Source organism: Microtus ochrogaster, chromosome 16, assembly GCF_000317375.1.
Source record: "Microtus ochrogaster isolate Prairie Vole_2 chromosome 16, MicOch1.0, whole genome shotgun sequence".
Classification (NCBI taxonomy): domain Eukaryota; kingdom Metazoa; phylum Chordata; class Mammalia; order Rodentia; family Cricetidae; genus Microtus; species Microtus ochrogaster.
In genome coordinates, this window is record NC_022018.1 from 425,604 (window position 1) to 451,299 (window position 25,696).

General features: G+C 40.9%; 1 protein-coding gene across 1 annotated transcript in view; it reads right to left on the minus strand.

Moving 5' to 3' along the window:
- Itga8 (integrin subunit alpha 8) overlaps nucleotides 1-25,696 on the minus strand; it is a 175,320-nt gene that overhangs the window by 44,714 nt on the left and 104,910 nt on the right. The window contains exons 21-24 of the mRNA XM_005354625.3: nucleotides 21,221-21,313; nucleotides 17,026-17,105; nucleotides 12,569-12,649; nucleotides 3,523-3,628 (exon numbers count right to left, since the gene is read on the minus strand). Coding sequence (XP_005354682.1) covers nucleotides 3,523-3,628; nucleotides 12,569-12,649; nucleotides 17,026-17,105; nucleotides 21,221-21,313 — 360 coding nt within the window. The remainder of the gene's footprint in view (nucleotides 1-3,522; nucleotides 3,629-12,568; nucleotides 12,650-17,025; nucleotides 17,106-21,220; nucleotides 21,314-25,696) is intronic.

Consider the following 25,696-nt stretch of genomic DNA (forward strand, 5'->3'; position numbering starts at 1 on the left):
AGTGACTAGGAGGAGGGATGGGGCATCCTGGTGCCTGCTTTAAACTTTCATGATGTTTATGCTAATCCCAGAAGCAGAACTGCACATAAATGATTGAATCTGAGCATTTTTTCCAAGCTTTGAAGTTTACCATTCTTAAGAGGAAATTGACTCCCACAGTTTCATAATGATTCAACAGCTTGCTATTGTCCCAGTGAAGTTCTTGACCCAAGTGATGTTGGTAAAGGTGTCGGGGTCCAGCCTCGACAGGGTTTGCACGGTCCAGGGTAGGGGGGTGTGGGGTAGAAATATTAGATAGGAAGAACAGAGATACGAAAGAAAAGGAACAAAGACATAGAATAGAACCTGGAGGGCAATCCAGTGAATACTGAATTTGCCTTCATTTATTTTCCATATGCTTATATACCCCAATCCAAAAGGGGGAAAGACAAAATGACTACTTTAACATGATTCAAAGAACAAACAGAACAATTACTTGCTTCAATATGTGAAACATCAAGTCACTATATTCTGAGTTAAGCATTTTGTTGTTAAGGCAGGACACGCAGTGACTACACCTTAGACCAAGCAACTGGTAGGCAGCCACTCCTTGGGTCAAACCACCTGTCACGTCCTTGAAGGAGCAATAACAGGCTTGAATTCTCTGCCCTTTGGTCAGGGTGGAAGGGATTCATTTCTGTGGACCAACTCAATATCCAAAACACCAAGTAAGCACACCCTAGATTAAGATATTTTTTGTAGTCACACCTTAAATCAGACCTCTTGTCAATAACCTTGAAAGAGCCAGAATAGGCTTAAATTCTCTGCTCTTCAGTCAAGGTAGAGAGGACCCATTTCTTTGGGCCCTACAGACAGGCTGCCTTTTTGTTATCAGAAGAATCTAAGTTCAGGCGAGGGCTTCTGAAGGTGTAGATGAAGGAAGTTTATGCCAATACTGTTCTCCCCAAGGAGGAAGAGCTCAAGTTTGGGAAAGTCTTCATGGTTAAACCAGGAGGGAGAGGGTCTTCATAGCCCTCTGTAATGGTTAATGTCAACTGTCACTTGACAGAAGCTAGAATCACCTGAGATACAGGGATTATCTTGATTTTGCATTGTTGTGGGAAGGGTTCTTATTCACTGAGTAGGTGGGACTTCCCCCCTGGTCTGTATAAATGGAGGAGGTGGCCAGAGCTTGCATTTCTCTCTGACTCCTGAGTGCAGATGCAGTGAGACTAGCCAGCCTCCTGTGCCTGCCACTATGTCCTCCCTGCTCGCTACCATGTCTTTGCTGCCATGACGAATTGCATTCCTCTCGGACTGTAAGCTAAAATAAATCTTCTTCCCTTAAGTCACTGTTCTCAGTGTATTTTATCACAGCTAGGAAAAGGTACCTAAGACACTCTTGTCACGAGATGAAAGCTATCTTCGGAAATAAAATGACTCCCACTGGCATTATACTGTACCCATAGATCAATGCCTTGCTCATCCATCATCAGAGGAGCTTCCTCCTGCAACAGATGGGAACAAATGCAGAAACCCACATCTGCACAGTATGCAGAGAGTGAGAGACCTGGGAACACTCAATCCTAAATGGGATGTTTCTCTCCATCACACTCCCTCCCAAGACTAGGAGATACTGCAGAAGAAGAGGTAAAAAGATGACAAGAGCCGGAAATGGAGGAGGACCAAGAAAACAAGGGCTTCCAAACACAGCAGGATTGATCCACATATGAACTCACAGAGACTGGCAGCAAATAGTTCCTACATGGATCTTTGCCAGGTAGGATCCCAGCACTGAGAGAGGAAGTAGACACACGCTCCCATCCCTAACCCTGAAGCTAGATACTCCAATTGATAATCACTTGCAAATGAGAAATGAGTTTTTTCCAGTGGAGTCTCACTGGGTATGTACTCAACAGTAGATGGGAAACACATAATGAATGCAATGGCATTTTGAAGTTCTTCGTCTCATAACGCTTTGTCAGGGCTTTTTCCCTTTACAGATCCTTTGTGTGTGTGTGTGTGTGTGTGTATGTTCTGGTTTTGTGTTTTATGGGCTTTCTATGTGCAGATGCACATGTGTGTCTCTGCCTATATATGCTTCTGGAGTTTTTTCTTTGGATCTTATTTGTTCTGATTGTTTTGTTGTATTATTATTTTTAAATGCCTGTTTGCATCCTAATGAGAAAGAGCAAGAAAGGGTATGGATCTGAGTGTGTGTGGAGCTAGGAGGAGTTGGAGGGAGGGAAACCATAATCAAAACATATTGTATTAAAACCTGCTTTCAATTTTTAAAAAAGAGAGTTATGTTCAGAACAATTGGTTCAGAGGCATGGAGGAACAGAGGATGAATGGAGAAAGGATCTCAATTAGAGAGTCGATTGGAATTGTATTTTTCTGAAATTCCATGCTGGGTTCCCTGAAAACGAATTACTGCCTGGCTGATAGCATTAACTTCAAAGAAAAACCTAAATAACTGCTAAATTAAGCCTCTGTCATACGTTTATTGTTTATATTAAATTTAAATGTTTTAGGTAACATGTCAACAAGTGATCTCACTATTAACAGTTTAAGACTTTGTGTGGGAAAAGAACATCGGGCTCTTTTTGCAGGATGCTGTTTCCTCTGAAGATAGTTGACTAACCCATGGAGTATTTGGGTCTCAGAATAAATCATTCACTTTCAACTTCAGTTATACAAATAAAAAAGTAAAAATCATTTTATCATGTTCTTGCCTCATAAATTATATCTATATTTTGGTCCAATAATGACTAATTAATGGAGTATTCTAATAGCACTTTATAGTTAATGACATTTAGTTTATATATAGGTAAGCTTAAGGACATCTGAAAGCATGAAAGAAATACAATCAAAGAAAATAGGCTTTTTTTTGATGCATAGGTTCTCCAAATATTAAGTGGAGAACAAATAAAAATATTTTTAAAAGATCACTTAATAAGATAAAATGTTTCTTGCCCGGTAATAGATCTGACCACTGAGGACTGAGTGTCCATGTCTCTGGGTACTCAGCTGGGTAGCCATCACTATAGCCATACTAGTGCATGGGTAGTTATTCAGCAGGGCACTCATTGACAGGCAATATAGCTATACCAGTCTATGGGTAGTTATTCAACAGGGCACCATAGCCATAACTACACAAGTTATAAAGTTTGGACCTTGAACTGGGACCTGAGGTTCTATGAATTTCTTATTAGTAAGGAGTACATGAATAAAACATCAAAAAATTAATATAGGAAATAACTTTCTTGGATTGAAGAGATGGCTCAGGAGTTAAGAGCACTGGCTACTCTTCCAAGTGGACCTGAGTTCAGTTTCTAGTGCCCACATGAGGTAGTTTACAACAACCTATGATTCCAGTTCCAGAGGATCAGATGCCACCTTCTAGCCTCCACAGGCACACATGCCGTGCATATATGTACACACACACACATCACACACACACACACACACACACACACACACGTAGGCACAAGCCCCAATGCATAAACTTGATAAAATAATAATTAAAAAAGAAATAGATACCTCATAAATATGTTCCACCAAAGGACCGACTTCCTCCTCCTTGTGGGGCTCCTTTTCCGGTTCCCAGTTGTGGATGGGCAGAACAATCTGCGGAGGGTGGGACACTCTGGAATGTGCAATGTTAGGTTGATTACTGATAAGCGCCTGCTAAGGATGTCTTCCTTGCATATTACTATATAGTTGCACTAGTTCCAGAGGAAGCAAACTGCTCTCCAGTTACCTGAGATTATATCTGACCCACGGCTAGACACTGTTAGTAAGGCGTGCCAAAATGACCGTGGGAATAGTGGAGACACAGAAGCACTGTGCGTTCTTATGCCCTGGCCTATAGTCCAGCCACATTTTACAGTCTTGTACATCTTACACTAGGGAGCAGGGCAGAGCGCATTATTGAGTGGACATGAACAGTTCAACACATATATGGACATTTATGAAGCCTGCTATTCACTCTTTGTAAGTATATGTGTCTCCTGGCATAGAGTTTAGATATAATCCCTGCTTTAACCCAGAGTAAGAAAGAGGATGTGTTGTGTGTATGTGTGTGTGTGTGTGTGTGTGTGTGTGTGTGTGTGTGTAAATATATCTAGGCTCCTGTGAGATGTATTCAATATCTAGATAAAAAGATATACAGTTTCTGGTTAAAAATGTCTGCATAGACCAGTGGACACTCTGTATATATTCCTTCTTTGTAGAGTCTTTTGGTTCCTGTTCCTGAAGAGGGCAGAGCCAGACTCAGGACCAGGTAGAATCAACTGTGATCACAGCCTAGAGTTGTCTTACAGACCGTTTGTAGGACAAGCGAGGCAGAACTAAGTATTGCCATTATCTAAGTGCAAAATTAACTTAGCATTTCCAGTGTATACTTAGACAAACTTGATGAGTGAAATTTAGCTGTGGCATCCTATGTATACCTGTGTGTGTGCCGTATGTGTGCGTGGGTACACATGTGCTTATAAGTACTCCCCTCTTCTGGAGTAGGTGGAGGCCAGAACTTGATGCTAAGATGTCTGCATCAATTGCTTCTGCACCTTATATTTGAGACAGGACAGCTCACTGAACTTTGCACTCGCTGTTTTGGCTTTGCTGGGCTGGCCCAGCAGCAAAACCAAGGAGTCCCTCAACCTCTGCAGTTCTGTGTTGGGGTTGTGGGGTTTGCACAGCCATACACAGCCTTTTCCATGGGTTCTGAGGGTCCAAGCTCAGATCCTCATTCTTACACAGCAAGGGCTTTTCCTTGAGCCACTCCCAGCCCCTGAAGTAGAATGTTAAAAGATACCACTTTCTAGAACTCTATTGAGAAAAGGTCTCTTTGAAAGAATATTCATTTTTTAGCCAAAGTTAATTTCAACAGAACAAATCCTTGCATGGGTCTCAAATGCTGTTTTGGAAACATTCAGTAATTACTGCAACCTCTACTAACCCCAGCATTTTTTTCTCTTCTAGGCTTTTCTATGTATTAAGTGTTTATTCCTCTTTCCTGTTGAATAATATTCTATGGTATGGTTTGTTTACCATTGACTCACTGGGAACCATCTGGGTTGTTTACAGTTTGAGGCTCTTACAAATAAATTTCTATAAACATTTATACAGAAATTTCTGTGTAAGCTTAAGTTTTCATTTTCTGAGAATAATTTTTTCTGGGATAAATAAAAATAGTTTTTCTATTGTTGAACTTTGTTTGCTGTTGGGAACTTAAAAACTGAGGATTTGGTTATATGATGCAAATTCTTTTAAAAATATAGTAGGACCTGTCTCCTATTTCTATTAATTCCAAATAGCAAAGAGCATCATTTATTGTCTTGAATAAGGTTGACTACCTGCTATGGATAGAATCCAACATAGGCTTTGGTTATTCATGGGTTTTTCTTTTATTAATTTTTTCTATTATTTATGTATTCATTAATTCATTCATTTTCTTGTGTGTGAGCATGTGTGTATGTGTGTGTGTGTGTGTATTTTTCATGGCTCGTGTGTGTGTGTATTTGCCATTGCATGTATGTGTGTGTATTAGATATGGTGTGCACATGCACATGCATGTGGGTATTTGCCATGGCTGTGTGTGTGCATGTGTGTTTGTGTATTTTCCATTATATGTGTGTGTGCGTGCATGCACGTGTGTATTTGCCATGGTGTGTGCATGCGTGTGTGGGGTTTTTTGTGTGTGTGTATGTGTGTGTATTTGCCATGATATTCCTGTGGTGGTCAGAAGATGTCTTGTATGATTCAGAACTTCTAAAATTTTGGTTTTGATCCTGGGGATAATAATTGGGTCCTTAGGCTGGGTAAAGAGTGCATTACATGCTGCACCCTCTCGTGGGTGCTGCTGCTTCCTCTCTCGATACAGCCTACCCCACTGGATTAGTTTGAAAAGGCTGTGTATTCTGGTAAATCTTCATGAACCTAATCTACATAGTGATGCCACTGAAGGCTAAGCTTACTTAGTGCAGATCGGTGTTAAATCAACCCTTTGTCATGTGAATTGTTTGCCAACTGGCTCAAAGACCGGTTGATGCCAAGTAGTAATGAGTCAAATGAAACAGTTCTAAGTACTTTTACCCCCTCCAAAAAAAACCTCTACTTAAGTTTATTTTTAAACTATTAAAACAACAACAAATAAAAAAGGGCTTAACATAGAGCACGATAAAGCAGCTCAGAATAAACTCCAGTGACCGAAAGAAAATGAGGATTCCTGAAGGCTGACCACGAAAGATCTTCCACATAGCAACTACTTGTTCCTTGAAGAATTAAATATTGGAACCAATGTTTTAAAAGCATAATCAGAGGACAGAGTTTTGTTATGCGATATGGCCAAAATGAACATTTACACTGTCAGAGAATAAACTATGGTCAATTGTTGGACATTAATGCAACAGCTAAAACAGCTGCATCTATCCGAGAAACCCGGTTTTAATTAGCTGTTTGGATTATTGCCAATAAGGAATAGAAATTTCTTTTTTCACTGTACCCGATGGCAGAAATACATGAGGAAACATTAATTCCCTAAGACGAATGTGTGAGAATGAAGGGAGTTACAGCCTTCCAGTGCCTTGGAATTACTTATACATTATATGAAAAAAAAAATCTCCATTATATGAAAAAAATTTTAATTTATTTACAAAAATTTAAATTTAGAATTACAAAGCAGTTAATATATGTGGTATCATCATCATTATTGTTTTTATTATTATTGGTTTTGTAAGACAAAGTTTTTCTGTATAGCCCTGGTGCTCCTGGAACTTGCTCTATAGATCAGGTTGGCCTCAAACTCAGAGATACATCTGCCTCTGCCTCTCAAGTGCTGTGATTAAAGTATACACTACTATACCCAGCTTGGTTTCTATCATTTTGGGGTGGTAAAACTAAAATGAACTGCAGAGTATTGGGTGGCACAGATTTGCAATCCCAGATATCCACAGGCCTGTAATTGTAGCTACTCAAGAGTGGGCCAGCAGGACCTAAAGCTCCAAGGCTGCAGAGTAAGTTCAAGGCCCACTTTGAAAACTTGTGACTTCTGCCTTGAAAGAAAAAGTAGAAGGAAGCTCGAGGAGGTAGCTGTGTGGCTGGGCATTACTTAGCATACCCAAGGTCCGAGGTGCAGTGAACAACACACCCAACCCAAATAATAAACAATGACAAAACTCTGAGATAACAGAGGAGGAGGCAAGGGTTCGTGAACATTAGTGACAATTCTGAAACCACAGGAGACAGCAGAAATGAATGCTATATTTTCTTCTCTGAGCTTTTAAAACAGTGGCTTTCTTTGAGAAAGAGAGAAGGGAATGAAATTAAAACTCAACAAAAATAAAACAATACTAACTCCTAACTCCATATCACTGTACTTCAAGTAAATCACTGCCCTTGAGTCAGATGAATAGGAAAAATTATAGAGCAAGTAAGAAAATAGATCTGAGTTCTAAGGAAACCCACCATAGCAGCAGTTTAGAATGTTGCTAAAGTCATTCTTTTTCCAAGCTTGTATGTGCATCTATGTGTATGTGTGTGTGCATGTGGGTATGAGTATGTATGTGTGTTTGTGCTTGTGTGTGAGTGAGTGAGTGAGTGAGTGGTGTATGCTCGTGTATGTGTGCCTATGTATGTCCATGTATGTGGATGCCGGTGGTACTAGCAGTGTGTTCGTCTATCACTCTCCAGAACAGTTTTTGATATGAGTCTCTGACTGAATCTGGAACTTAGTGACTGGAAAGGACTAACTGGCCAGCATGCCCCACTGAGCCTCCTCTTTCTTCTCCTGCAGTGCTAAGATTGCAGTGATGCATGCCATACTTGGCTCCTTAGAGTAGGGATTGGGGGTTGGGTCTTAGGTTGTCATACATACTTGCTTGCACTGCAAATGCTTTATTGACTGTGCCATCTCACTGTCCCTCGATTAAGTCACCCTTAAAGAAAAATATATAGGGCTAATATTTTTACAAGTAAAAAAAAAACTCCAAAGATAGAATTTCTAGATAGAATTAGAAGAGAGAGATGGAGTTGGGGGCAGACACACACACACACACACAGAGAGAGAGAGAGAGAGAGAGAGAGAGAGAGAGAGAGAGAGAGAGAGAGAGAGGAGAGAGACGGGGGTTGGTGGAGGAGAGAGTAATATCAAAACCAATAGGGAAAAACAATACAGAAAAGCACAAAATAGACGAGAAGGAGCAGAAGCAGAAAGAGATGTGTGGCCAGGTGCTGGAAGAATAGCCACCCTTCTCCTTGTTCCCCAGAACAAGGCAGTGATGGAAGAAGATAGGTCTAGCCCTGAGAGGCACAGTATCAAGAAGTCTGAGACTGCGTTTAAGTCTGAGTCAAGAGAGGGGAAAGAGAGCTACTCAGGCCCTTCTGAAATCAGTACTTTCTGCCCTGGGGGAGCAGAGAATTCCCAATGGGAGTCAAAAACCAAGAAACCCAGATTGTAAACCTCAGCTGGAGGTAGGCAAGAGAAGACAAGGGGCTGGGAGAGAGGATGACACTCAGGCACACCTTCCAGAAGGAACACTCAGCCTTCTGAAGGGTGGGGTGTGTGCTCGTGCTGAGGCTAAAGAGATGCTCGGAAGTTAGGAACACTTGGATGTAGGAATGCTTCCAGTACATTCAATGAATCTGGTATCCCTTGGCACTCAAGAAAGAAAATGATACTATAAGAAAATGACAGATCAATACTTCTCATGAGCATAATAAACATAAAAGTTACTAGCATAATTCTAGCCAATTCAAGTCTGGAGTATCTTCTCCAGAAACAAGCTTAGTTTAAACTTTCAAAACAAAAATTAAGCAGCTCACAATTTTCATGGACCCGTGGAGAAGGAGACGGAACCATTTAATCATCTTCATAGGCACAGGCAAAGCACTGGACAGAACTGAATAGGTATTCATTCTAGCGGTTCTCAAGCAAAAATGAACAAAACGTGAAAGGGAACAGCCAGAACGTGGTAAACAGCATCTATGGAAACCATAATGTTAGCATCCGGCTAAACATGAAAGACTGAACCACTGTAAGAGCGAAAATAAAGCAAGGATGTCTCCTCGCACCGCGTCTATCCCATCATGAACAAGTGAGCCTAGTCTTTGCTGTAAGAAAAGAAAAACAAAAGAAGGACAGTCAACAAGTCCAAGAAGAGGTCTGGCCTTGGTCCTCATTTTCGGCACGATAATTTCTAAGATACAATATGGCTGCCAGAAGTGACAAGGTCTGAGGCTTTGGACACACTAGATATTCCAGCAAGAGGAGTTGCTGTGATAGTGTCTAATCCAGAAACTTCAGCGGTGTAATTTATACGGGAGACTTGGTCGTATCATCTTGGTCAGCTTGGAGATGGATCACTTGGGTGGGTGGGCAATCCATCAATAACGCCTCTTTACAAGGACTAAGGAAACTTTGCCCCTGAGGCTTAGGGCACGGCAGGCGGCACTTTCTGCGTACACACCAGTGTGGGAAAGTAGTAGGTCATACCCTCCAGACAAGGACAAAGAGAAGCCAGAGTTTGTCACTTGTCCAGGTCCTTCTTTATATCCTTCTTCCTTTGGTGAGCTCAATCTGATTTTCCCCCAGTTGTAACCTGTTTCTGTGAGCTTGATAGATTAGGACGGGATCTGTGAGCTGCTTGTGTTAGACATGACAGTGCTTGTGCTAACTTGCTCTCCATTGCTGTGATAGAACGTTCTGACCAAAGCAACTTTGGGAAGAAAGGGGTCTATTTCAGCCTATAGTTTCAGATATTAGTCTATCACTGAGGAAAGTCAGGGACAGGAACACAAGGAGAAACTGAAGTGGAAACCAGGAGGAGGGCGGCTGTTCCAGGCTGACTCACAGGGCTCACCATGGAGGAGGGCTGTTACTGGCTAGCGCACAGAGTTCTGCTCAGTCAGATTTCTTACACAGCCCAGACCACCTGCCTAGGGATGGACTGACATCCAAGAGGTCTAGGGAGGCTGGGCCCTCCCACATCAGTCATCAATCAGCCACTCACAGACATGGTCACAAGCTAATCTGATTGCGGCATTTCTTCAGTAGAGGATTCCTTTCCCCAGGTGACAGATTGTGACAATTTGACAATAAAAACAAAACAAAACAAAACAAAACAAAACAAAACAAAACTAGGACCTGGTTCTTTTGGGGGATCTGCAACTTTATAGCTGGCTAAATTTATGCATATACAGTTTGAAAAGTAAGAAGGAAAACAATTTTTGTTCACAAGCAACATACATATGCAATAAAAAAATTCTAGGAAATCAACAAAATGTCACTTCAACTTACATGCTTGCCAAAACATGAGGACATGTTTCCCCCATTTCAAAACTTCCCATCCCTGTTATATGGCACAGCAAAACATGAGGACATGGTCCCCCATTTCAAAACTTCCCATCACTGTTATATGGCACAGCAAAATATCTAGGGCTAGACCCTTACATTTGAGCAAATGATTTGTTTTCAAAGTGTCACAGTAATGAAAGGGGTGAAATGGTGGGCTCTCCAGCAAACAGGCCAAGAAGAAACAGATACTCAGGAGTGAAACACACCTCGGGCCTTACCTCACACCAGCCATAAAAGTTGCCCGGAAGGGAATTGTAAACCTAAACAGAAAGCTAAACATTGGAGAAGGGAAAGGACAAAGCTTGCTGTGAGCCCAGAGGGACAGTTATTACCCAGAGAGGACCCAACGGCACAAACCATGACAAAACCTGCTAATAGATTTTCATTCTTTAAACAATGTTGTTAGGAAAATATAGAGTCAAATACATCACATGGGGATAAATTATTTTAAGGCCAGATACATGGCAAGTGATTTCCTACCCAGGACATGTAAGTCGTTCTTAACAAATCATTAACAAGACAAACAATTTCATAGTGAATGAATGGATGAAAGATCGAAGCAGATACTTCACGGAAAAAGGAGAGACTAGTGGCAAACAACCCTGGAAGAAATATACAGTACCATTAGTCCTTAAGCAAGTGGACTCTAAAATGCAAACTTACTATACTAGAATGTATGTGTGTATGCGTGTGCATGTGTGTATGTGCGCGTGGGTGTGTGTGTCTATGTATGTATGTGTATGAGTGTATTTTCTCACATGCTGGCATGGATGGGAGACTTGGGACTCTCTTGCATTACTAATGGGAATTCGCAAAAGGCATGGCTCAGCCTTCAGCCCTTCTGCAAGGCAATTGGGCAAGCTCTTATAAACATGTATTTACCATATAACTCAGTAGTAGCTCCATTTGGGAGAACAAATATCCCAACAAAAACTTGTATGTGAATAGCAATAGCAGCTATGTCTCACTCAACCAACAGGCTCAGAGATTAAGGCTGGACCACCCTGAGAGTGAACTTTCACCCAGTTCTTCAGGGAGTGAGATTTGGTAAAAGTCATTTACAAGTGATTTGATGTCAGTCAGTAAAGTGAGTAGCACACTCTAGCTGGCCTTGAAATCCCACTGCTTAGCATATTTCTTCCATATTGTACCAGAAGATGTGCATGAAAAGTTCTAAAAATTAGGGGTGTGGGAGCTCTAAACGTTCACAGAATGAATGTGTGATGGTGGAATTTTACAAATAACACTCTTGTATCAATAAGCTGATGAATTACAAGCATAGGTGCTAAGATGGGCAAATCTCACAAGCATTTATGTGAATCAAAAAAAAAAAACCAACAAAACAACCCACAGTAGTGAGTATTAACAAGGTCATAGAATAAGGTTCAAAAGACTATCTCATAGGAGGGATACAGTCGCTGTTACTGGGAGTGAGATCCGGAGACAGATTGACTGTGGTTATAGTTTAGCTTCCAGTGTTTTCTAGCAGTGTTCACAACCCCCTGACTTATACATGGAGGGAATCAGCATAGTGAAATGGCTCGGCATGCAGAGATCCTGGAGGAGTGAGCACCAGCCAGGACCTGTGGAAAGGAAGGCAAGCAGGATCCTGGCGCCCAAGGAGAATGTGGTTTAAAATACCAGTTAACGCTTTTAGCTGCTATTGATCTGAAGAAAGCAGAATTACAGTAACAAAATCAATAAAAGCCGCTGCTACAACCCAATTTCCTTCTTCGCCAAGCAAGGTTTCCTAGCTGGGAGTCATTCAAAGACTTCCCTTGAGCTTCTCCCTCCTCATCCCCTTCTCAAAGAATAGGACGGATGGGCAGACCAGGATACAGAACGCGGAGTCATTGATGCTCACATATATGCTAGCAGTTTTCCAAACTCACAATGAGATGGGCGAGGTTAAACGAGCACCATGTTAAACAATTCTAGTGAAAGTGAGGATTTTCCTCCGGACAATCATACATCTATCTATCCAATTAGTTTCTCGTTAGTGCTATTCCTTGTTTGGTTACTAAAGTCTTGGTCTGTGCAATTAAGTGACCTCTTGCTTTGATATCATTAGACGTAATTGTTTTACAAGGTTCATTTTGCTTGCTGATGGTTGAATGCTGAGCAGGAAGGATGAAAACCAGTAACTGAACTGAACATGGATGTCGTTTTGTCTAGTCCTTCACTGTAAGTCTTTACATACAAAAATTAAACTTAATGATGCACCACACTTACCCTCTTATTTCTACTTGGGCGACAGCGGTGATGTTGATTCGCAGACTCACAAAATTGCTGTCTGGATTGTCCTTGTTGGAGCTGAAACAGCGAAGACATGATTTCAGTATACTTTCTCACAGTCACGAGAAACCTTCTGTACATCACAAGAGCAAACCACATTTCCAATTTCAGCACTTGGGAAAACCACAGCATTTATTCTACAAAATCATAACCACTTGTCCAGGGAGACGCTAAGGGCTTTGGGGATCTATAGAAAGCAATCAGCAGTCCCTGGGGTGATGCCTCGTTTGAAAGCACAGTGGCGATGGGAGAAGCAAGTACCTTTTAGTTAGAATAAACCGAAGGGACACTGAATGGCATTTGTTTTCCTGCTTCTACCTCAGACAAATTCTTTTGCTTCCCTACACATCATGCTCAGTGCCACTCAGATAGGAAATGACAGCTCAGTCAACTCTAGATTTTCCATGCTAATAAATGGAGACCTGGCATAAATAACTCAGAACATCTCATAACTGGGAAAACTTTTGGGCTTGGCTCTACAGTGCGTCACCACACCATGTGCTGTTTTGTCGGCAATTTTTATCTTCCTTACGCTTTATTTCTTAAGTTAATGTTAATATTTAAATAAGTGTTTTATTATATTTATAAGTTAATACTACTATATAAAATAAGTGATTACAGTCATTTTACCCTCATGAGCTGTCCATGGCAAAGAACAAGAGGGATTAGAAGGCCGGCTACGGCATTGAGAGGCATGAGAAAACTGGGCATTGCATAAGCAAGCGGTTCAGAGGACATGGTGCTTGTGAAATTCTTCAAGAGTCTTGAGACAGTATGAGTTTCATAACTTCTCTTTGAATATGGCGGAAAAATTTAAGTTTGCTGCTTTTCCCTCAAGCAAATAGGATTAATTATCAATTATGAAACTGAACTTTGCAAAAAAGAATACATGTTAAACAGTCAGGGCTTAAAAGGAAAATTAACTAGAACTCCCAAGAGGCTAAAGCAGGGGCTGGTCCTTGGATGTAGCTGCCACTCACACTTCATGCCCCCTCTGTGCCTTCATCGAAGTCAGAGATGGAGCTACCACTTTGGGTGGGGGTTATAGCCAGGTTGGTAAGAAGGGAGAGCCTGCCCTGTGGTTCTCATGAGTGCTGCTTGGCTTCAGTGGGCAAGCTCTCTGTGTGAAGATGGCCACAGGGTAGATTTGCATGAGTGTTCTGATGCTCTCCCAGGCATGGCTTGGGAAAGGAATTGATAAAATCCTGCTTCCAACTAGAGAAAACAGGGTTGTTTCCAAAGCGCCTTTGAGAAGACCTTGTTGGTTCTATTTACTGAGGGGACAACTTAAACTGCCAACACTGGTAAAGATGCAACTGGCAGATGCCAGGCTCGTTCCCTGAAGGGAACTTTCCCCTGCTAAGCTTGTGATGGAGTCTACAGGAACTCCCCAACCCCCCATTAAAGTTCCATCTCCAACCACTAATTTCGCTATTACCACATCTGGGGGAAAGGCTTCTTTATCCCTTTAAAAAGAAAGCATTCAAAAATTCAACTACTGGAAATTGTCTTTGAACTTGAATTTAAGATGAGTTGCAGAGGATGTTTTGATTTTTTAATCACATTTATTTATCTATGCACTTATATATGTGTATGTGAGTATATGTGTGTGCCACAGCACGAGACTGGAGGTTGGGGAAGAACTGGAGGAGTCGGTTCTCTCCTTTAAAACCAAGTAGGTCCTGGGGAATTGAACTTGGTCATCAGGCTTAACAATAAGTATCTTCATCTGGTGAGCTATCCTCCCTGACCATCTCCTTTGAAATTCAGTGAGAGCAGAGGCTGACATAGCTCAGTCCCCGATTGTGTAGTGAGCATAGCTCTTACACAGTATGTCAGTGTGGGTCACTTTGCACTGTGGCAGTGCTGGCAATGTTCCCGGCAAGGAAGGATCTGACTTGCTATATAACTCATACGCTTCCTTGACATCTTTCCTGGAAGGAAACTTCCCCCACTAATACCATAGCTACATGCCAACAAGCAACCCATCATCATAAGACCCTGGGTTATTTATACCATCCCCTTAGTTCCACAGAAGGAATGATGAATTTCCCTTCTGTAACTATAACCTATGTCACATAAAAAAGACATTGTTTTTCTCCTTATTAATACAATGCCATTTCCTATTGACTTCTGTTTTCCAATATTCCTTCTATATACTCTGGCCTTTGGAATGCCAATGAAGACATTATACGTCACTTAACCATGACTGAGAAAGCAACTTCCAGGATGCTCATGAAGGTGTATATGGAACTGTGTCCTGCACTTCAGGGTGGAGAGATCATTTTATGCAATTATTTGGTAACAGGAAATATTTTAAGTGAATTAGTGTATGAAACCAGCCTACTTTCTGACTTTAACTTGTGTAAAGGGGCATTCATTGTGGAGCATGGTAATCAATACATGGAAGAGTGCAGACTGTGTAGCATTTGACCTAATTTAGTTTTTGTTTGAACACATTTAACTTGAATGCAAAGCCACCTCTGTGAATCCTTACATCTTTGCAGTTAGCCAGCAAAGCATACAGATCAACACCTTCAAATACTTTACTATTTGTTATGAAGGTGTCCTCAAATTCTTTTATTTCCCAAATAAATTGAAAATTTTATCCCTGATGCATAACAGTTTTTTCTGAATTTTTATAATTTTCAAAATAATATTACAATTGTCTTGAGCAGAAGTGGAATATGATCATGACTTGATTTTAGAAGAAGGTACATACATGCTAACCATGTTGTCATTTCTGATTCCGCCATATCTAACCCTTCATCGATGGATTCAGTTTTTATAAGAGGAGCATCTTTCCACACATGACAAAAGGCCTCATACCCATAGCGCAAGGCTTTAGACCCATGAAGGATCAATGACGTCAACAATGATGGGGAGACACAGAAACCTCAAGTGCTTTTGTCTAAGGTGACATCAGTGCCCACACTTTAAGATTTAAAACTTGGTAATAATATGCACTCACAAGATTTTAAAAATGAAAAATCTGGGGACCCAAGATTCACCAGAAAAAAACACTTAATTCAAGAAGGTGAGAAGCTAATTAAGCTAATTACAATCCATAAACTAATTAAGGTGAGAAAAAAGCCTCTGAGCCAGCTAGAAGGCTTCCTTTCCCTGGAAAGCTGCATCAAAGGTTTGGATGGGGGCAGGGAGAGGGGGTGGGTAACACATTTAGATTTAAACAGTTAATTTTTATCCTAAGATTTTTCTCAAACCTTTAGTTGATGTAGGTATTAAGGAAGTATTCCACCATACAGAATAATTATCATAAAATTTATCATACTCTAATATCTCTCTGTCTTACAAGATATTAAGGTAAATTACATAGTGTTTGGTAACCAACTAATAAACACCAACTTTACAGCCATTTGCATGGTTTCAGCAAGGATTCCACGTGGTAGGCAAAATATAAATAATAATTGGAAGTGCCCATGAGCCATCTATATTAGTGTTTTATGTTTTTAAGATTTTTAAATGCTTGACTGCAAAAGAAATCCATTTGGTAGGGTATCTTGTTAGATCTATATTTCTCAACAAGGAATCATTCATGTACAAGACTATTGTACTGCATTATATATTAGTTATATCATATTATATCTATTTCATTCCATTTTCTTTTCTTTTAATATGAGTCTAGAACCATTTAATTGATTCCATTACAATGCACTGAAGTATGTATCTGAGAAAACCCAGTATTCATGCTTCATTTCTCTGGAAGTCCTCCTGCTCATGACATATTTCTAGTCATAAAGGAGCTAACAGAATAGAAAATGAAAGGGCAAGGCCATGGCCAGATCTATAGGACAGGTGGGCAGCTGTATGCATGACTACTAGTTACTAGTGAAGGACCTGGTCTCCACACAGTATTAGGTCATGTTGACCTGCCACAGAATGCCACTTACACCATCCAGAGTCTGAGTCCTTCCTGAACATTTGGGAGATGACAAGATTTCACTTAGAAGATGTATTTTCTTCTCCCAGATTGCCCCCAGGAATGAGCTAACTGCCTGCTGAGTGCAGAGTGAGGTTAGGTTTAGTACTTTCCTGTCTATAGTGTAGTACAGAACAGTCCGGAACAGTCAGTACAGAGTCCTGTGTCCAGAAGGAGGAAACATGGAGGTGAATCAACAGAAGCAGGGAGCTATTCAAGACACAATCTGACTATTTTGCATCCTGGCCTTAATCTCTTTCAAAATGCAAAATAACAACAACAACAAAAAAGGTGAAATAATTGAGAACAATAAAGAAGAACGGGGTGGTGAGAGTCTAGATTCTTATTCTAGGAGAATTTTTAATGTGCAGGTACTTGGCAACAGGGTGCATATTAACCACGCATCTCTTCATTCATGGGTGCTGTCAACAAAGTAAGCATTTAAAAGTCTAACCTTCTGACTTGGAGATCGAAGTTAATGCTCGTATTTGTTTTCTCAAGACGAGGAACAGCAAATCGGAGGCCCAGAGAAAACTGAAAGCAAAACACAACACACATGGGACACAAAGGTGTTTGTAGGAGGACCTTATACACAGCGTGAGAGTCCCACCTTAGCCATTCCTCCACTCCACTCCAACACCATCAGAGCCTTCCATCCCCCACTCCGGATGACTGGGAGGTAAGAGGAAATCTGCTAGGAAACCACAGGGCCTAGGAGACTCAGTTCAATATGCACTTTGGCTCTCTCTACTTGACCTTGTTGCCTGTCTTCTGCTACCGCTCTGATGTAGAACTTCTAACAACACAATATAGAAGATTTAGAGAACTGCGGTGCTTCTGTTTAATGGATGCGGTGTAGCTGTAGGGATCACAGCTGTCATGCCAATGCAATAATGCATGTGACAATTCTAATATAATGATGCTCAATCAAGAATGATGGTTACAGAGTTCTGTGTGCCATGTATGTTAGCTATGGTCTGGGAAGTCCACACAAGCAAAATTATTATATGTTTAAGAAGACTGGGAATGTACTGTAAGGCATATTGCAGGAGAGCATGTTGTAGTCAGGTTGTACTGTAAGGAATATTCCAGGAGAACATGTTGTAGTCAGGTTGGGGTTATGGTTGTGAGGATTCCTTTGTCCTTCTTCATTTTTCAAATTGTGAAAAGTGCTCCTGAAAATAGGTTTGTAAGTGGAGAACAGGGAGCCCATGGGGAATCGGGATGAGGAAGTGAAAATGGAAGCTATTGTATGTATGTAACACCCTCTGTAAACCATGGTGCTACACGGTCGTCCAAGCAATGTTCTATGCCCTGTTTGCCTTATCTCAGGGACACCTATGTTGACATATTCCAATCCAATAGCTATCAGAGGATTAGAGCAACAAAGGCAGAGCTGGGATTTCAATCCCTGTAAGGCAGATTCAAGAAACAGCCCTTATAGCAATTGCATTGTGCAAATGAAACCAGAAACAGAAAACAATGTTATTTAATCAGCAGTAATGACCTGTGATAATTTATCATAACTCCTCCACCCATGGTCCTTACCTTAATGCTGTATGCATTAGCATCATTTTGTGCATATATGTTTGTGTGTGTATTCTCATGTATGTGCATGTGTATATGGAAGCCAGAGAATGACAGAGGCCTCTCTTTCTATAGCTCCCTACCTTATCACCTCATTTCTATTACTGCTTTAGTTTGACAGATCTCTCACTGAACCTGGGGCCCCAGAGATCTTTTTGTGTTACCTCCTAGAACTGGTTTTAGGCTGTTCCGAAGCAACTGGCTGGGGAGAGTATACAAGTCTTGATTATAAAACGTGTGCAATGCTTTAATGGCCCAGTGAAGAACTGCTTTACAATTTCAAATGTGTCTGTTTTTGTTGGACCTCTGCATATGCTCTTCTCTCTTCTTCAGGAGATTTTTATCTTTACTTTGTCTTGCATTTTCTACTTCAAGAGCTTCTGAAAACTTAGGCTTTGTAACTCATAGGGTAAGAGAGGTAATGAATTGGATGTTGAATGGCCTAAGACAGGTTAGCATTACTTTCTTATCCTCTGTCTCTGTTTACACAGCCTATGATGTTGCTAATATCAGTGCCCTGTTTCATAGGAATACAGTGTTTCCGTATTATCTTATCAGGTGTTTGCTAAGTAGCAGACTTATTGGTGGTACACCAAGAAGGATGTGATAAAAAAAATGTTGAAAGAATGGGAGTGGGAGTGTGTCCTTGTGCACACATGCAGTCATTGTGTTGAAGGCTGCCTAAAGTTAGTCCTCATACAGAACAATCCATATAGTGCTATGGGATTCCCTTCTGTATGCTGTGAATACTACTGGTTAATAAAGAACTGTCTTGGCCTGTGATAGGGCAAAAGAGTAGAGATAGGCGGGAAAACTAAACTGAATGCTGGGAGAAAGGAGGCAGAGTCAGGGAGAAGCCATGGAGCACTGCCGGAGACAAATGTGCTGAAACTTTGTTGGTGGTGCACAGATGAATGAAAATGGGTTAAATTAAGATGTAAGAGTTATCCAATAAGAAGCTAGAGCTAATGGGCCAAGCAGTGATTTAAGTAAGATAGTTTCTGTGTGATTATTTTGGCGCTGAGCAGCTGGGAACCAACAAGCAGCCCCTCTCCCTACAACAATATAGAGTGAAGACAGACAAGACCTGTCAATTTCCTATAGGTAAGCATCACAAGCAGAGGCTGGAAATATGATGACTCAGCAAGTAAGAGACCTTGCTGCTCATTCTTCTCTGGCCCCTGTGAACCATCCTAAACATATGGCATATACCCATACACATAAATAAAATAAAATTTAAAATAGTCATAGATTAAATTGTGTGTCACTTTTTTCCTTTGGAGAAATTTGCAAGTTATGAACCTTATTAGCACATAAAAACTATTTTATAGCATCATGGCATCTACTTGTTTACATGTACATGTTTTTTACATGTAAACAACTTTTCTCTTTAAAAATCAGAAGTCAGAATAGTAATTACTGAGTGAACAGATTTAAATTAATAGTAAAAGTCATTTGAAAATTTTTCTTTTAAATTTTGAGCCTGGGATAAATATTCCTGGGTATTTATTTATTGAATGGTTTTAAATAGTAGGACTGCTTTTTCACCTGCAATTTGCTCCACTCCGTGGCCAGAGAGTGCTTTTTAACGTGCAGCACGAAGAGTGAGGGAATCAACATGTTTTATACCAAACCAGAATGCAATAAAATCCGGTGTGTTTGAGGTCATTAGAGGGCAAGATAAGAAACCTATTAGCTTTCTTCTGCAGGGACTTGGAGATAAATGAATCCAAACAATTTACTTGCCTGCCTTCTCCAGATTATTTGCTGGTAAAACGGATTGATAGCCTCTCACATAAACACTCCCATGGTGCAGACCACACTGCCATTTCCCTCCTTTTTCCATTGTGGCACTGGTGGCCGCGTTGAGTTCAGTTTTACTCACAGTCATTGGTGCCGTCTAGATTTAACAGTCTCGGTACTGAACGAGAATGAGTGACCCTATCTGAATGCTGGTGTCGATACCCTCATGTCAAACTAGGTTCTTCTTGTCTTTCAGGTAAATACATATTGCATCAAGTGGTGGGATTTATTTCCTTGCAAACTAACAAAACCAAGGTTAGTTTCTAACTGAAAGGACTATCATGGGAAAATGTCTTATTCTGTCTTTCATATCTTCTTTTCAACATCCATCTGTTGTTCCATTCAAGTACTTTGCACAGTGTTGTAGGCCAGATAGAACCTGGGCTTTGTGGTCAGGCCTGGTTGGAATCCTGGTTCTGCCTTTCATCACCAGTGTGACTTCAGGCAATGTGTTTGTCTTTTCCAGGCCATAGTGTCCTTGTCTATTAAACAGGTGAGATGCAGTGGGATAACACTGACACAGTTATTCTCTGTGTGATGGTCTAGGGACACAGAGGGCATTCGGTACATGAGAGCTAACGGAAATCTGTTAAGGGATTTCACTGGCGTTGAAATGTTTAAGTTAATGAATGAATTAATTTTTTTAAAATTTTTTTTAAATTTATTTATTTATTAAAGATTTCTGTCTCTTCCCCGCCACCGCCTCCCGTTTACCTCCCCCTCCCCCAGTTAAGTCCCCCCCCAGCCCAAAAAGCATTCAGCTCTTGAGTGCTGGCATTAAAGGCATGTGACTACACTCCTGGTTGGCTTACACAGTACTGGGGCTCAAACCCAGGACTTTGTGCGTGCTACACAGGCATTCTACCAAGTAAGCTACATTCTTAGCCCTCTTAAGTAGCTTATTTTAAAGCTTTTTAACTTAATATTGTAGTTTAAAGATAAAATCTATATTAGAATTAAAAGAAAATAATCAAAGGCAAAAATCTGAGGTGCACGTGTGCTCACGGACTTTCTATGACTACAAGATGTAATATATAAAGTCTACAGAAAAAGTGTGTGAAAGCATAGATCTGTCTGTGGCTTTGACCCACCATTATCACTCCATGTAGGTTAACACGCTAAATCCCTGTCTGCTGGTAATTTCCTGGGCAATCTGTTTTAGCTGCTGTTTGCTGGGTGCTAATTGGGGGAGTTTCCCACTAGTCCTCTGTAAAATTCAATCAGTCAGAGATCAGGAAGGACTGCTGGTGTTCTCTTACGTTCGTGCCAGCCACCATTGGGTTCCCAAGGTCACACACCACCATCCTGGTCACATTTTCCATCTTGTATTCACAGCTCAGCGGCCTCAGTCCCTACAACAGGAAAAGAGCACCGTTACGGAGTTCGGGGGCAGAATGAGTTACATCCTGTTGCATGCGACGTGGGAGGCCCAGAGCTCCCCTTGATTTCAAACACCTGTGTGGGTCACGCTGCACCAAGTTAATCCAATCCAATACCATCAACTCAAGAGCAAAATCCGGAGGAAAAAGAACAAGTTAAACTTTAGGAGACGTTGTGTAAGCACGTGCTTTGCTGAGGAATAAGAGGCTCGGACAGTACTTATGTGGACGTTTTGTACTTTCACTGTCTTAATGTTAAACTCAGAACAGTAAGATCGAAAAGCGATCAAACATGAACAAAGAGATGTATTCCTGACGTTCCTATCACAAAGGCAAAACTATGAGGGTGCACACACAGTTGCTGTGTCTCTATGGCCATTTGCAGAGGAACTGCCTAGAGCCCAGCTTCTGACACATCACAGAGGAACCCTTTGTTAGATCTTGTGTGTCAGATCCTTCAAATATTTAAGATATAATTTTTTAAAAGTTGACTTTTTAGGTGAGCATACAAAGGAATGAGTATTTTCTTTCTTTTTTTAAAAAAAAGTATTTGTTTTCTTAGGGAGAGAGAGTAAGCACACATATGTTTGAGTGACTTTGAAGGCCAGAAGAGGGTGTTGGATCCCTGGGTTTGGAGTTACAGGCATGACACTGTTGTATTCTCTCTCAGCCCTCACGGAGGCATTTTCATACCTATGTGCTATATACACATTGCTTTCGATAGCCCCCACCTGTACTGTACCCCACATTCTCTGGTGAATGTTCACTGTTTGTGTTTAACTGGTTCTTCCTCTCTATGCCCCTCTCTCTACACCCAATCCTGATCAGAACTTCTGAATACTCCAGCTTGAGGAGGTTCCCGTTTTCATCTGAATAAGTCTCAGTTTTCCTGAAGAGAACGGGGTGCGGCCTCTGCCCCTCCCATGCCCACCCATGTCTTCATGGCTGGGCGGAAATCCACCCTTCACTTTCCACCCCAACTCCCTATCCATGTTTCCAAACCTGACGGTGTAGCTGACAATTTCTCCATCATTTCATCCTAAGTCATTCTCTGCCATCAAATTGTGGCCTGCCCCCTTCATCCCCAAAGACAATTAATATATGAATGGCTTTCACAGTGGAGCACCCTTTGGGGAACATCCGGGAAGTCAGTAGATGAAGGTTTCTACTATGACAATCCCTTACTCATCTAGTACTGCTACTAGGATATTATATAAGGAAACAATTTGAGGTTTTCAAGGAAAAGCTTTAGAAATGTTTCTCCATTCCTTTCTACCTTGGGACACCGCCCCCTCCCCAACCCTCACCCAAACTAAGAAAAACCAAACCAAAAATCTTCTAGTTCTCTACATGAGGAAATCTATAGTCAACACATTGAGGCTGTAAGCATTAGCATGGCAGGACTTCCGGAAGCTGTCCCTGTCTCAGTGTCTGGAACGGAGTTTGCACAAAGCATCAGAGCAGGGTAGAAGCAGTTCACACATTGTCCCCTAAAGAGGCAACTACAAGGAGGTGCCTAGTCTAGCACCACCCAGGTAAACATGCAGAGTCTGACGAGTGGGAAAGAGCCGAGTGGCTGCTGCTCGGCTGAACTCGCTTTCACGCAAGGTTACAAATACCGTGCAGAGGGCATGGTAACTATCTCGCACAACTTTCCAGAGCTGGCAATCTCTTTACTCAAAGGTAAGTTTATTGGGTATTTATCTTTACAACTCGCAACCTAGAGTAACAATACAGAGATGTTTCATGCTGAGATTATTAATCATGGAAGCAAAACAAAATTAAAAAGCTTTCGAAAGTATCCATGTTTCCCCTGGCTATAACTCAGGGATTTAGTTTTTATAGTTAAAATGCTTGACTTGCTTGAAGGTGGAAGATCACATGTGCTTTTTAAAAATTTATTTTTAAATTAAAAGTATTTATTTTATGTGTTATGAGTATCTTGCCTATATGTATGCATGTGTCTTGCATGCCTGACGCCCAAAGAGGCCAGAAGCAGGCACTGGATCCCCTAGAGCTGGAGTTATGGATTCAAGTTAACATGTGGGTGTAGGAACCAAACCCAGTTCCTTAGCAGCAAGTGCTCTTCACTACCCAGCCATCTTGCCGGTTCCCAAAGATACCCTTCCCTCAGGCTTCCTACAAACAGTTCTTTGCCATCAGTTGAAACATTTCCCTCCCCCTCATGTCCCCTTCACCCTCTTTTTTTTTCTTTTCTTTTTCTTTTTAGTCTTTATTTTCTCTCTCTCTGATGAAAAAAGAAACCATTTTTTCCTAGACATTGCTGGATTGTTTTTCTCACTGGTTCCAGGAACATTTTTGTTCTAATCCATTTCTGGCTCATAGAGCATTCTTCGCTCCCTTATTCAGTCACTGAAAATATTTATCTTGGGGCTGCTACTTTACCAGGTAAACAAGACCCCACGTCCTTATTGAATCTCTAATCATGGCAACAGTTCTATCAGGTGAATTATAAAAAGCAGTGGAGATACAATTACAGAAGAATTCACTGCTTTTTTTTTTCTTCGTTTGTTTGTTTTTTTTAGTTAGAAAGCAAATAGAATTTAAGGAAGGTATGCATACGTGTTTAAACAATCAGAGAAGACATCCTGGAGGAGGTAGCATCTAACTAAGTTAACGAGCAAAGGGCTTATTGATAGTTCAAAACAGGAGAGATTTGACTGGTTTTTGCAGTACAACAGCCAAGTAACTTGAGCAGACTGCACAAGTCTGCTTATGTACGAACTCTAGACCAAATTTGGTTCTTCTCTATAAGGTCAGCATCAGGATCAGGCAAATTCAATGCTTGCAAGAGTTCAGAGCAGTATCCAAACCACAACAACTGTGTAGTGCATGTTGATAATCTTCATTAGTAGCTGCCTGCAGTTATTAGTAGATTGTAATTATTATGAAGACCCGAAGGATAAATATAAAGAGGTCACTGGAGAGGGTAAAGTTATAGTACTAGTGTGTCAGTGCACATTAGAGGGACAAACCGAACAGAAATTCACTAGAGCTAGAATTTAGGTCACGGGGCTAAATGAAGCAGCAGCTACTAGGGAGGCTGAAGGCACAGGGACAAGGAAGAGCATGAAAGAAAAAAAGAAATATATAAATAAAGAAGAGAAATAAAAAAGAGAAAGAAAGGAAGGAGAAAAAAGAGGGAGAAAGGAGGAGGGAAATATGGAGGGTAGGAGAGCGGGAGGGAGAGAGAAAGAAAGGAAGAAAGAGAGAGAGAAAGAGGTAAGGAAGAAGAGAGGGAATGAAAATAAGGAAAGGAAAAAGAAAAAAATTGGATACAAAAAATTATGTACATGTCTAGTCTCATGGATTCTTGTTTTGTTATTTTCTCAATTTAAAAAAATTGAACCAAACAGCAATCAAGCATCTTTGACACTTAAAATCATTATGCATTTCTATTCAAGAAAGTGATTTAAAAGTACATACACTCATTAAATTGTGTACTGAGACTTTTCCTGTCAAGTCCATCCCCACTGGCAGGCAGGACAGTTAGAAGGAAAGTCTCCCTGCTCTTCCCAAGAATATTTGCGGTTGTCATGTCATTTTTTCCTCCCCCACTGCAACCGCCAGCATCCCTTGATATTCTAATTTCTCCAAGGAATGATCGAAAATGCTCCCATTTTCTCCTTCCTCTAGTTATGGTGCTTTTGTGTTTGTGTCTCTGCTATTTCAGGAAATAATAGACAGACGGTGAGTGCAGCTCTCACCCAACACATCACGGTGTTCAGTGGCCATTTTAAATTGAAAATGCCATCTCACGATAAAACCTCTGCAGGCAAAGAGAACAAAAGAGAAGGAAAGGCAGAAGAGGCGGCTCAGGGGCTAAGAGCACTAACTTCTCTTACAGAAGACCTGGGTTCAGATCCCACCAGCCCCACTAAGCAGCTCATAGCCACTTGTAACTCCAGCTCCAGATGATCTGACAGCCTCTTCTAACTTCCACACACATATCTACACATACATACATCACACACACACACACACACACACGCACACACACACACACACACACACGCACGCACACTAAAAATAAGTCTTTTAAGAGGAGGAAAAAGCATGTTACCTACAAATATTTACATGATATATAAACAAATAACAAATATTTAACTTAAGTGTATTTTTTTAAAAATATTTCTGGGTTCCCATCAGATTTTTGTTTTTATTCCCTACGATCATCCCAGAGACCCCTGACTTTGTTTTTTAAAAAACCTCTGTTTTAGAATGTTCTTTTACCAGAACATCCATCCAGTTTGTTGTTCATTTTGCTGCAATGAAAAACACCAGCAAGCCCTTATCTGTATCTTTGGCTATGAACATTGTAACAGGCATCATCCA